This window comes from Lycorma delicatula, chromosome 2 (assembly GCF_047948215.1).
Source record: "Lycorma delicatula isolate Av1 chromosome 2, ASM4794821v1, whole genome shotgun sequence".
Lineage (NCBI taxonomy): Eukaryota > Metazoa > Arthropoda > Insecta > Hemiptera > Fulgoridae > Lycorma > Lycorma delicatula.
In genome coordinates, this window is record NC_134456.1 from 26,537,023 (window position 1) to 26,550,964 (window position 13,942).

Sequence of the window (13,942 nt, forward strand, 5' to 3'; positions counted from 1 at the left end):
TATCAGAAGAGATATCACAGTTGTTGGTTAACCACACTAAATAATAAACTTTCACTCCTATAAAAACAGGGTATTTCACTGTAGAATAATTAAAATTCTGTTTCAATTTATTTTTTCTTCGATAGTATTTACAAAAATAAACCAAATAAAAATGAATTATTGAAAAAAGATATAGGTTAATCAACGAAATCTCAGTTTGGGTAAGTTTTACAAGCATTTTTGAATCAAAATTATATTGGGTTACTGATATTGGTTAAATTATCATTAAATTATGGCCTGTCATTAATAATTTAAAAAAAAACTATTTTATAAATATTGAAAACGTCAACTTCAACAACATAGGGGCTAAATATATATAAAAATATAAAGTGAAAAGAAGGCAAGAAACCCGTTTGAAGCTCTTATTTAGCAAGTTAACTTAGTATTGCTTTTAACAGGTTTTTCATGATTTTTGAGAGGTTATAACTTTTTTATTACAATATTTTTTATACAATACACAAGAAACTTCTTTTTGCCATAAACATCTACAAAAATACTGTAAGTTGTGCAAATTTGAGATTTTTATCATCAGCCCCATCAGAGTTATTTGAAGCCAAAATTTGAATTTTTAAAAAAATCATAAACATTTAAGGGTAAATATATCACATTAATAATATTTATGGTAAAACTACTAACATATACCTATATATAAAAAAATAATTCAAATTGTGTATGCCATCCCTGCCTCTTGAAAAAAATTATTAAAAGTGAAATTTCACAATTTTTCATGTTCAACTTTATTGATAATTTTCTCATAGAAAGAAGAGAGATAGATAAACAAACCACTGGACCAATCTTTTACCTTGAGAAAATATGAATAACCGCTTTTTGTTTCATCCTTCCAGGACCAATAGATTTTTAGTTATGATTTTTTCCGTAAACCCTTACAATCACAAAAATAGGTGTGCACACCGTAATGAAAATGGCTGCCACAGGTGAACTGCTTAATTAAAAGATTTAAAAAGTAGTTTTGAGGTCCTGAGACATATAGGAAACAAGTGGGTAAGTTTCAATTTTTTTTGAATTTGTCAAGTAACCTGCTTATGTTTTTGCGAGGCACTTCAAATGGATCAACCCATTTGTAAAAAATCCTCTTAGTTAATCTGTTAGGGCTCATTATTGTTAAAATGTCTGTAAATGACTAATGTTCGTTTTTGAATGGTGTCCGTGAGTCTGTCTTTTTGAGATTGATTTTCCTCATTTTCCAATCTTCATCCATTTTTCCTTAGTTCAAGTACCTTTTTTTTTACTAGCTCATTATTATAAATATAATGTTTATTGAAGGTGATGAATTATTGAGGCTAATTTTCAAAGATATACTGAATTTATTGCTGTTATTAAGCAAATAAAATGCATCTTTTTCAAATTGATGTCTTCTTTTTACAGATATGTGCTTGATAGGAGATGTAATTTACAATCATCATTTCTTGAACTGACAAGGCATTGCACGTCTGTTTTGGCTTGTCGAACCACTCCATTACAAAAAGCTTATTTAGTCCGTATGGTAAAAGAACAACTTAAGATGAGAACACTTTCAGTTGGTATGTATTAAATTATTCTTGTGTACCCAATTATGTGAACTAATACTGTGTATTGTTTATAAATGATTAATTTCATGCGATTTGGCTGTATGGGTACATTTCTGCATCTGTAATTTATGTTTTATGTGCGCAAGCATTTTACCTAGTTAGTAGTATGATTTTAGTTGAATCACAAATGTAGACACTTAACTTAAAATAATAAAGTTTTTTTTTAATTTTAGTTCAATCTGAACTAGTGTTTTTATCAATTAGTGAAACAGTGTTTTTTGCAGTTTTAGAACTAAATTTGTAACAATGTATACCTGGTGCCATTGTTTCTAGTGTGGTGCATAGCTCACTGCATTAAATAAAAATATTAATATATTGATAAACAAAGTAGATATACAAGTCAAAATAATTAGTGCCTTTTATGGTCAGTTACGTACAAAAATATGTACTTTAATGTCTCTTACTTGGTTAAATTTCTTGAAAAAATTCCTCTACTTTTCTCTGTCTACTGGTGTGTGTAAAATATTACTGAAGTCCGTCGAAAAGTGGTTTTGCGTCTTGTATAAATTAGTGTTTGACTTCAAGTTAGTCTTTTTCATGTTCAACTTTGTGTAGTTCTTGAATAGTTTTTTTTTATTATTTTGTCATCGCTGGTTTAATCTTCATTATACCATTATAAAGTTTCGTAAATTTTCTAGAATTGTTAAAAATTTTGAATTTGCTGCTGCAAAAAGGTATTACATCATCTTTGTCATCAACTATTTCACTGGCTTTTAAACCACATTTGACAAAGCAATATCTGATTGTGGTTGCTATGAATTGAATTGCCTGCAATAGATTGAGACTTGCACTGAAATCTTTAGTGCTAACAGAAGTAACATATTAACAGTATAATAACAGTAAAATGTAACATGTAATAGTAGCATATTACCTTCAATTTCTTGTAAAATGTAGCTTACTATTTTACTTTGGTAGGTAAATTTAAACTTTTTTATTATTCCTATGTCAGGTAGCTGAAGTAAACTTGTATTTGATAGTAAAAATCAGTTTATATGATTTTGCTCCCTCCCTGAAGCATGTAAAAAAATATATACAGCAGTAAATATAGCAGTAATATATATATATATATATATATATATAGCATAATGACTTATGTCACTAATAAAGTTATATTATTTTATGATGAAAATAAAGAAACATACTAACTAGTGGGTCATATAAGCAGCATTTTGGGCCATTAAACTGATGTAATTTTATATGAATTATACCAATATGTTTCTGTTTTTACAAAACTGCCCCAATTAAACGACTGCCCTGAATATCCAACCAGTGGTCCTGTTAACCAGAATTCACTGTAATAAATTTATAATGTAGATTTGTTTTAGAACTGTTTACAAATAGTCGTCATTGGATAAAAATGACACTAAATGATTTTTTTTTTTAAATTCTGTTACATTAATATCATTTATATTAAAAAGAGGATGCTACAGTATTCTTTTCTTTATTGTTTTTGTAGTTGTGTCTTTTTTTGAGATTATAGACTTTCATTTTTTTACGTTTTATGATAAAATGGGGTTCCCTTGAATAAAGTCAATCTGGTGATTTTTTCTTTGATAATATATTATCAAAGACTGACTGAAAGTCGCAGAAAGGTATTTGCAGTTAAATTTATATGAATTGAACTTAATTCAGTTTGATAAAAATCCAGATTTTTTTATCAGAAAATTGCTCTTTTGGTATCATGATAGGACCTTAATACCATGATACCTTTTGGTAACATGATAGCATTTGTTGCTAGTGGCCATTGCCAGACAAAAGTATTTGTTGTACTGAGGTGAAAGTTTTGTTAAAACTTTTTGTCTTCATATTTATAATCTATATTCTTGCTTTCCTATTCAGTTAATATATGTGTGTTACTTCTCTTCCATCTTGCCACTTTCCAAATCCTATTCCTTCAATGTGAAGACAGATCAAATAGGAAACATCTCTATTGATTTTTTTTTATTACCATGGAGAGTATCAGTAGTATACATGCATAATTTTAACAACTTCTTGAAAAAATATATGAATTTTATTCATTCATAAATTGAGTACCTTGACTTTTACTTTTTCCATTTAATGAAAGGTAATATTTGAAAAATGGCCTTTCCATTTTCATCATGTTTAGAATCAGCCTGTTTGAGAATTTTCCCATTTGCTTATCAGTCAGTAAATACAATTTTTTATGTTACTTAAATTTTTTGTTTTTATGATTGTTAAAATTAGTCAGCTACACCCAAAAATAATTTTCAATATGTCTTCCTTGAGTGGATCCACACCCAAGCAACAATACTCGCCCCAGGGAGGTGTCTGTCTGACTCAAACTGTCCTTCCCGCCTAGCGGCTTGGCAAGGCAGGTCAGACCGTCGGTACTGGATCTTTTATCTAACTCTATAAGGTGCCCACTCTTAAGGGGGCCCCCATGACTGGGGAACCCCACTGGTTTGGGTCTTTTCAAACTGTGTGTCCACTCTAATGGGGGAAACTCTCGCGAGTACCCTCACCAGTTGGATCTTTGCTTGTCCACTCAAATGGGCAGGCCGCAAGACCCACCCACCGGTTCTGATCTTTTCAATCATTCTTCTACCTGGCAAGTCCACAGGCAGGGTTCCCCAGACCTGGTGATGCTGTTCCCATCCGCACACCAGGAGCCAAGCCTAAGATACCTGTCCCATGTTGTAAGCCTCCACCTTCACCCGAGGCACGCTCCTAACTCTTCTTCCCAGCAGTAGCAATGTGTACATCCTTAGGCGCATGACATTCACGGTCACCAATCCTGTGGCCAAATTGCCCACATACCAAACCTTTCAATATGTTGTTTGGAATAATATAAACTAATACAATTTAATATTGAATGAATGAAGTAATAGTCTTATCTGATTATTAGCTCAACACCTCTTCTGATTATTGTTGCTTTTAACAAAAATGAAGGCATCTCAAAATAAATATGAACCTTTTTTGTCCTCATGCAATTTTAATAACATGGACTTTGTATAATCACTAATTAGCCAATAATTTTATTCAATGCTGCTCATTTATATTATGAAGCTGTCAAGCACAAATAACTCATCTCTGTGGTTTTCACTATATAATACTTGACTTCTGAGAATTAGTTTCCTTTCTTAAATTTTAGCATAAAGATTTGTTATTTGAGAAAGAAATTTAAAATTTAATTATTCACTAGTAAAAAAAAAAAAAATTTTACTTTACCGTCAATTTATACATGTATATATAAACTAGGTTTTCCATTACAATTGATATTTTTCAAGACTGAAGGTCTGAGCAACCACATAACATTATTTATACTGTGTCTACTGTTAACCACTCAGGAGTTTGAGTAATAGTTTTAATTCTGAACATCACTTTTCAGTATACAACAAATCAAATTTATCCTCCACTATAGTCCAAGATACTTTCCCTACCAAAGTCGTCAATTAATACTTTCATTCTCTAAAATTTGTGTAATTCTGTATCATGGTTTTCTTCAAAATTAAAATATTTTGCCTTTGGTTGTGAAGTACCTGGATTTGTGTTTTCTTTTATTATATTAATCTAAGCATGAAACACCAATGAAGTGCCTACCTGTTCTCTATACATAGGTAATATTCCACTAAGAGATACAGAGCACACCTTAAGGCCTAACAAGATAAGGCAGTAGAAAACAGAGTGGGAATGCATATGTGGCCCAACTGAAGTGTGAGATGTAAAGCATTGATTACTATATGTGTATCCACAGTATTTAACTTGTTAAATATTTTGCTTATTACACAGCATTAATAAGTGCTTATTTCCATGAATAATTTATTTTTAACTTGTCGCAAATCCTGAAAAGCTATCATTAATTAGATGGTCAACAGCAAATCATGACTAAATATTATTTATTCTGAACTTTATTTGAAAATTTTGGATTTAAATTTGTTAGTATTCTTAATAACTAGTTAGCTTAGAGAGTGATTTTTTTTTATACAAGGCAAATTGTAGAGTGTTCAATTGAACTGTTTAAGTTTATTCATTGCATTTCAACGTGAAAAAAATATCTCGGTGGGGTATTTTGGTACAAATTGGCTTTTGGTGCTTTAAGGTTTGAAAGATCAGAATATATTATATAGTTCAATGGTTTATTGTGAAACCTTCAAACAAGTGTAAAGAAATGTTATGTGCAAGAAACAGTGTTCATAAAAAAGATCTGTTGTATATTTGTGTAAACTAAAAATGTTTATTAATTTATTAAAAAATTGTATTAAATTGACATTTCTTTAACTTTTGGAAGACAGATTGAAATGATTTCATGAATGTTGGCTTAGTTGTAGTTATTTATGAATGTTAGTAATTATGGATGTCTGTAATCAAATTGATATTTGTGACTCAGTATAGTTCTTAGATGTTATTTTTCTGAGTAATTTCAGATGAACATTTTAAAAATTCCAAGAATTGTTTGGACTTTTTAACATTGTGTGTTAATATTATTTATTATCATTACTATTTTATTTTGTGTCCATTTAAATATTTTATTTGTACTTTTTCTGCAGTCATTGTCATTGATGATGACTGTTTAATAATCGAGATGTCCATCTAGTTTAAATTTTAAGCAAAATTTTTGTAATTGGTTTTTAAGTGTAATCTTGTTTACTAATTAGGCAATAAATAATTTTATCATAATATGCGATTCATGATAAAAGTACATAAGACATAAGTACATAGGTATTCTTTAATACACAAGCCAGTGTCATTATACTGAAATTAAAGATCATTTATTTGTGGTCAAACTTAGGAAACGCCAAAAATAATTATAAGAAATCATAGTAATTGTATTTATAATCATCAGTAAGTAGATTGTTGGTTAGGGATAATCAAACTTTTTAGCGAAGGTGTATGACACTTTCAACAACTTTTTAGCGAAGGGTTATGACAGTTTCAACAGCCATTTGATTTAAAAATTATTGTAAATGTTTTATTATTTTTATTGACCGAGTGTTACATTTTTGTTCTGTTCTGTTTTATTTTTAGGTGATGGAGCTAATGATGTTCCAATGATACAAACAGCTGATGTTGGTATTGGTATTTCTGGGCAAGAGGGTATGCAGGCTTGCATGGCTTCTGATTTTACTATGCCAAGATTTAAATATTTGGAGCAGTTACTATTAGTTCATGGACATTGGGCTTATGATCGTTTAGCTCATATGGTGCTTTACTTCTTTTACAAGAATGCTGTTAGTACTAATAATTTGTGAATAATTTTAAAAAACTAGTTTAATATTATATTTTTATGGATTTGTTTGGTTTTATAATTTTTTACTTAAAAAAACCAGTATTTATATATTTATTTAAAGATGTTGGTGTTGTATGTTTGTTGAGATTTTTTGATGCAGAATGTATGAAGTCAGCTTTGTTATAATTTTAACTACTGTATTAAAAAAAGGATTATGTCCATTCACTTTTATACGCGCGCGCGCGCGCGCGTGTGTGTGTGCACACATGTGTGTGCGCACATGTGTGACTTGCATTACTTTAACAAATTTCCTTAGCATAATTTGCTTATATTTAATATTCTTGACTTATGTTTTAGTCCAGCTTTTAGTTTTCTTCAGTGATTCAGACAATAGTAATATTAAAATTGGTCTACACAGCTATTCGAACTGGAAAGGTATTGGGGTTTTTAATAGAATTTTTTATGTTAAATCAGAATATGTGATCCAAAATACTCTGTTACCTCACATTTTCAAACAATCACTGGTATAAGTTATGTGTTAATCATTGTAATTTAATACATTAGGATGTATAAACTTTTAGTATTGTTTTAGTTAACATATTTGTTCGTATCTGCTTTCTTATATGATAATGTTATAGACCGAACTACATGCTGCCATAAAAATACAATTGGCAATATCAGCTTAAACAATGAACAGACAAAACAATGAGTCATTCAACTTGATCAAATTTCCTTAGTGGTGTAACTTGTATTTAGTATGGTATTTATATTCTGTAGCCAAAGAATTATTACTTTTCATCTTCAACATAATAAATTTTAATGAGATGAAACTTTTCATGTCAGATTTGTTTTCCCAGTTATAAATTGTAAATTGGTGTAACTTATATGTAATTTTTATGAAACTGTTTTATTATATACCAAAATCAAAGAATTTTATTGACTATTCATAAGTGACTGAATACATCTCATAAGTAGTTTAATTCATTAAAACTTTCTTTTGAAAATAAATGCTATACCGAGGTGCTTAAAGGCAAAAAAGAGACCAGCTTAGACTGTAAGCAGCTAGAAATCATCTTCCTAAACAGGAAGGAGGGCTCCACAAGAACATTTGAAGAAATTTGAGAGGAATTTCAGACTTACCTTCAGGGCAAGAGGTCAAATTTGAAAATTAGGAACATAAAGGATAGTAGGAAAGGTCTGTTTGTCATAGTGAATAACAATTAGAATCATTTCATATTCTGTCGTTAGTAAAAGGTTGAAGTCATGGTGGATCTGAAACTTAAAAGGATGCCTAGAATCATTGTCTATGATATAAATTATTGCTGGTCCGAGATGGAAGTTGTGTGCAAAACAACCATTTGGATGAGGTGACATTCAAATCTTGAATGCAAGTTTTTGTTCAAAACTGGTAGACATTATGTCCAAGGATATCACAGTATATTTGAAGTTGAGCTAACTCTGCTTAACAAGTTTATTGCTGAGGTTAGGTTTTTCGTGTGATCTCTCTTCTTACAGAGTCAAGGAGTACATTGATGTTCAGAGATATTTTAAGTGTTCTAGATTTGGTTATAGTGTTAAATTCTATTAATATGCTTCAGGGCGATCTGCTAAGTTTTATTGGTTGTCACAAATTTTATACTGGAACAGTATGTCTGCAGTTCTGTGGATGAAGACGTTGGATTGTGTATTTTTGCGGTGGTTTCTGATGCTCATCATGTTGTGCTGTTAAACTTGTTTCACTTGATTTCTGAGTTATTTCGTATTTTCAATCTAGAGATCCCACTGAGGAACATTTAAAAAAGTGAGATAGAATCCTTGCTTATGTTTGTTTATAACTATCTTAAAGTGCTAGATGCTGATTATGTAAATGCTAAGTAGTTTCTTTGGTATAGTGGAGTCACAGATGATAGTGGTGAATTAGTTGAAGGCTTTGTTGTGCAGTATGGATTAAAGGTCTTTGGTGAGTTACCAACATATGCTGGAATGGTAGATGGAAGGAGATAGTTTGCTGGAACGAATATTGATATTACTGTTGGTGTGAGTATTCCTGATAGGGTTTATGCTTGGTCTGTTGTTGATGATTGTTCTAGTGATGGTTAATTAATATCTTTTAGGGAGTTGTGAGAGATTTATAGATGCATTTATTCATATTCAGATTTATAGATGTCCTTGTTCATCAGGGGCGCTTCCTACACCAGAAGGCGAACTGGCCTAAATTTGTTAATATTCTCCCTGCTAGACTTCTTAGACTGAAGACTGGATGTTATTCAGTTGGAAGATCTGGCAGAAAGATTTTCTCTGGCTTACATTGATGCAGTTGAGTTGGTGGATTAGGTAGTTGTCATTGCTAAAACAGTCCGTGAACTCTCTCAGGAGAGCTGCTCAGTGAGAGAGTGGTCCTGAATGTTGAGCGGTTTGGTAGATGACTATCAAAGGTAGTGGTAGTGGTCTGAATATATTCATTTGGTCAGGGCATCAAAAAGCGATTCTTGCCGTTTTTTTATTAGTGAGCAAGGAAATAAGGATCCTTGGGGTGTTGTGTTTAGAGTCATAGGGCATAAGTGTAAGAAAAATATTCTTTTGTCGGCTCTGTCGACCCAGAAGGGTGTTCTAATAAAGATGAGATTTTAAATACTGTGTGTTTCAAAATGAATATCAGTGTTTTAAAGGTATGTAATATTTCCTAAGTTTTGTATGCATTGATTAATTATACATGAAATGAAAGAGCAACTCAAACAGTTTTAGCTTTGCAGAAGCTCATGAACTGTTTCTTGTACCTTCCTCTTGAAAGTGCTAGTAGCATAGTTGGCGATGCTTCCCGCAGAGAGTATTTTTTTGTTTTGCAGTTTACGAAGTGTGAATCTGTAAGTACTGTTCAACGTGTGTTCCATTTGAAGTTCTGTTGTGATCCTGCGAGTGACAATAACATTCATAGATGGTACAAACAATTTGAAACCACTGGCTGCATTTGTGAAGGGAAGAGTACAGGATAGTCCTAGGAAATCTGTTAAGAAGACTAGTCGCGAATTAGCAATTCCAGTGATGTCTGTGTGGAGGGTTTTAAGGAAATGCATACAACTGCATCATTTATATCTGTTACAAGCTCTAAAGCCTAAACATTATGGTAAACATTTCTAGCTTTGCAAATGAAATGCTGCACTGTGACAACGAAGACTTTATTTTTGTGTCAAATTCAATGATGAATCAACATTTCATGTTAATGGGATAGTAAACACTCATAATGTGCCCACCTGAGGATAAGAAAATCTCATAAAATATTGCAGTGTGAACGAGACCCCAAAACTATAATCTGTTCTTTTTTGTGGAAGAAAATGTGTCTGAAATGAACTATCTTGACATGCTACAACTGTGCCTCTTTCCTCAACTGCAATACAAACCACAGCAGAACTTTATTTGGCAACAAAATGGTGCACCTCCTCACTGGAATATCACTGTACCTGATTGGTTGAGTGAAATTCTCCCCCACCATTGGGTTGGTTACAGGGGACCAAATTATCGGACTTGTTTGTCATGACCTCCGTGTTCACCTGATGTGACCCTGTGCAGTTTTTTTCTTAGGGGATTTGTAAAGGATCAAATGTATGTGTCACCATTACCAGCTGACCTACCCGACTTGAGGCACAGGATTGAACCAGGTGTTGCATCAATTACTCCAGACTTGCTGATTAAAGTATGGGATGAACCCATCTATTGGCTGGATGTGTGCTATCTGACAAATGGTGTTTACGTTGAACACTTATAGAAAAAATTGTTACTCTTTCATTTCATATATAATTTATCAATGTAAGTAAAACTTTATAAATATTAGATAACTTTAAAACCCCAATATTCATTTTTAAACTCATGGTATTCTATTTAATGATTTATTGCTGGATGATGGGACTAATGAAACCTCGTATATCATCTCTGTGTACAAGAGAAAGTTGCTGCTTTTTGCTCTGATATTTTACCTATAAAAATTACTGAGCAGAGGTATGTCAACTAATATGCAGTTCTGGTAGGAATGAAGTCCTGGGTTTCAATGGAATCACGGTGGAGTTCCTTGTCTGTTCTGTTGGAATTTGTGTTAGTACTTTGACTAGAATTTTTAGTAGGATGCTCTTTGCTGGCTGTTTCCCTGGTTGCTGGAAAAAGGTGTTTAAAAATTTTTGTTTAAAGGTGGTGACAAGGACCCTACTGTAAGCTTCTCTTTTAGGTCTTCAATGCTACAGCCAATTATTGGAAAGGTATTTGAAAAGGTATTGTATCTTCATATTACGGATAGATTGAATTCTTGAACATTGTTGATGGATGATCAGTATGGTTTTTGCCAGGCAGAGGCACAGAAGATTCTATTCTTAAGGTTATGAACATTGTTTCTTCTGATGAATCTTGAATATATCTTAAGTATGTTTTTGGACATATCAGGGGCTTTTAGTAATTTGTGGTAGCTCTTTGCCCTGTTTCTGCTCCAGAAGCATGATTGTACGCAGAATGAGCTGAATGTGTTATTTCAGCAATCGAGTTGTTTGAGATAGTGTCTCAGAAGTAGGAAAAATGCTGTCTAAGGTTGTCTGGGTAGTGTTTTAGGACACCTGCTGTCGGTTGTTGAATTCAATTCTTTGATGTGGTTGAGGTTACCCAATGAATGCCACATCACAGCTTATGTGGATGATGGGCTTTTGCTGCTTGAAGGAGATTTGAGGAATGAGATCGTGGAGTTGGCAACATAAGGTGGTGCCCACAGAAAACAACAATGATGTTGTTCAAGGGCAGACTAGCTGTTACATGACAGCCTCATGTATCAATGGTGGGTCATCAAATTAGGTATGTCCCGCTGTATTAGTATCTCAGGTGGTATCCTTGATTCAAGGAGCACTTTCAGTGTGCTGCCAAAAAGGCTTGTTCTGCTTTCTTCAGTGTTTGAAGAATGGTTTACTCTTATTGGGGGCTTAATTTCAGAACCATGCATGTTCTATATAAGGTGCATGCGAAGCTGTAATGCTGTATGCTGTACTTGTCTTGGCTTATCAAATGAAATACAAATGTTATAGAAATATTTTGTTGAAATCCCAGCATCTCCTATTGTTATCTGTGATTGGTACCTATAGGACTGTCTCTTGAGAGTGGTCCTTGTTATTTCTGTTATTAAGCCCATTCATATCCTTGTGACTGAGCATCAGTTACATTATGATGCCAAGAAGGTAGGCCGACCTACCTCTGGGCACATAAAAAAAATAGATGACCAAGGTTTCCATTTATGACAAGTAAGGTGGACTGAATCATCCAATGGCTGTTTCATGCATGGTATTTTTCTTGATGTGAAAGTATGCATCTGCATACTTTCACCTAACTACCTACTTAGGTGGATTTCCCCCAATCAGCATATTACACAGTTTCTTTCTGGACATTGTGTTTTTTGAGATAAGTTGACCAGATTTGGTTTGATTAATTCAGGCTTGTTTCCGGAGTGTAGGGCTATTGATGATGTATGCCATGTCTTATATGTCTGTCCCAGGTATGAAGCTGAACATAGCCAAGTAGCTAGGGAGCTCGCAAGAATCAGTTCGGTTTTGATCTGCAAGTTAATTGAAAAACTGAAAGGGAATGGATCATAGTTGCTAGCTTCCTTAGATTCTTAGCCTTGTGAAGGATGGCTCAGGGGACCTGATGGTGTTATAGATGTATAGGTAGAATAGCAACCTGGGTGGCTAGGAGCTAGCCTGGGTGCTTACTTTGCCAAGATCGATGTTTAGGCATCATGCCCTGGGTAGCTGATATATTCGCTGTTAGGATGAAAATGGATATGTGAAGAACTCTCTGATGGAGCTGCGGTGTGGGAGAGTGTAGGCATTGACCTCACTCCTGAAAGCAGATCAGAGCAGAGAGATATAGGGTATATTTTCATTAGAGATTTATTAAATTTGTGAATTTGTTTATTGATTTTTAAGTAAATCAAGAGGATTTTGAGTAAAATTAATTGTGGGACAAAATTGTTGTTGTCGTGATCAACACTTGTTTACTTGGTATGAGGATAGTTTTTTGGTTTTTAAAGACTCAGTCAAGTTATGATCTGAGTGAATAGTCTGAAGTTAGATATAGGAAGAGATTTTGTGTGAGACCATTGTTGTTAAAGGAAGGCGTGGGGATTCATGCTTTAGCAAATCTGTTAATTTGGTAGTTGAGTGTTGTAACTTATGGCTGGTGGTTGTGGTTGGAAGAGGTCATAAGAAGAAGATGATAATAGGTTGTGTAAATACAATGATGGAAATGTCTGCCGAGGCATTAGCATTCATTAGTGGCATCTTGACAGAGGCCAGACTATTGACTGTGTTATGTTATCAAATTTACAGGGTCTAAAAGGTGACCTCTGGTAAAGCTCATCAGGGTTAGGAATGGAGTAGATGGTGTGGTGACTGGGATCGTCACATGCCAGGTGTCTTTCCTTACAGGGATCAGGATTACGTTATACTAACCCAGTGGTTTAAAAAAAAATGAGCATTTGCCTTTTGAAGTATGAATAATTTGGTAAGAGTTAACAGATCTTATGATTGCTACTTTTCTTTAATAAAGTGATTGGTTTTATTTAAAAAAACAAAAGGAATATTTTTGTGTGACCAAATCTTCCATTTGTCTTAAAAAAGAGTATTTTTGAAATGTTTAAAGAAGATGTGCTATTCATAATTATATACCAAAAAGATACATCAGGAGATGTAAAGAAACTGAGAGAAATAAGTCTGTTGACTGCCCTGAATGTATGCAAAATAGATAGGTCAGTGCACACATTTGTTTTCATCTTCTGTGCTGGTTAAGCCTTTTGTATTATTTTTACATCTTAAATATTTGATAAGTAAATTTAGTATAGATGTTAAAAGTTTTTTGTTTGCAGTTTTAGGACAAATATTAAATATGAGACATGATGATTCATATGCAAGCCTGTATGACATTTCTTTTAATCAGTTATGTTGGATCTGTACCTCTACTGGTACAAGTTTCATGACTAGTAGTTTAAGCCCACTATAAAACAATTTATCATCATCATTAATGAAGGAAACTTAACGATAATTATTTATAGAACTTTGTTAAAGCTTTTTAGCTTAAGACAAAGCTAATATTCATGTTTTGA

General features: G+C 32.9%; 1 protein-coding gene across 1 annotated transcript in view; it reads left to right on the forward strand.

Annotated features, from left to right (window-relative positions):
- LOC142320584 (phospholipid-transporting ATPase VA) overlaps positions 1 to 13,942 on the forward strand; it is a 142,795-nt gene that overhangs the window by 100,737 nt on the left and 28,116 nt on the right. The window contains exons 15-16 of the mRNA XM_075358544.1: positions 1,426 to 1,580; positions 6,615 to 6,817. Coding sequence (XP_075214659.1) covers positions 1,426 to 1,580; positions 6,615 to 6,817 — 358 coding nt within the window. The remainder of the gene's footprint in view (positions 1 to 1,425; positions 1,581 to 6,614; positions 6,818 to 13,942) is intronic.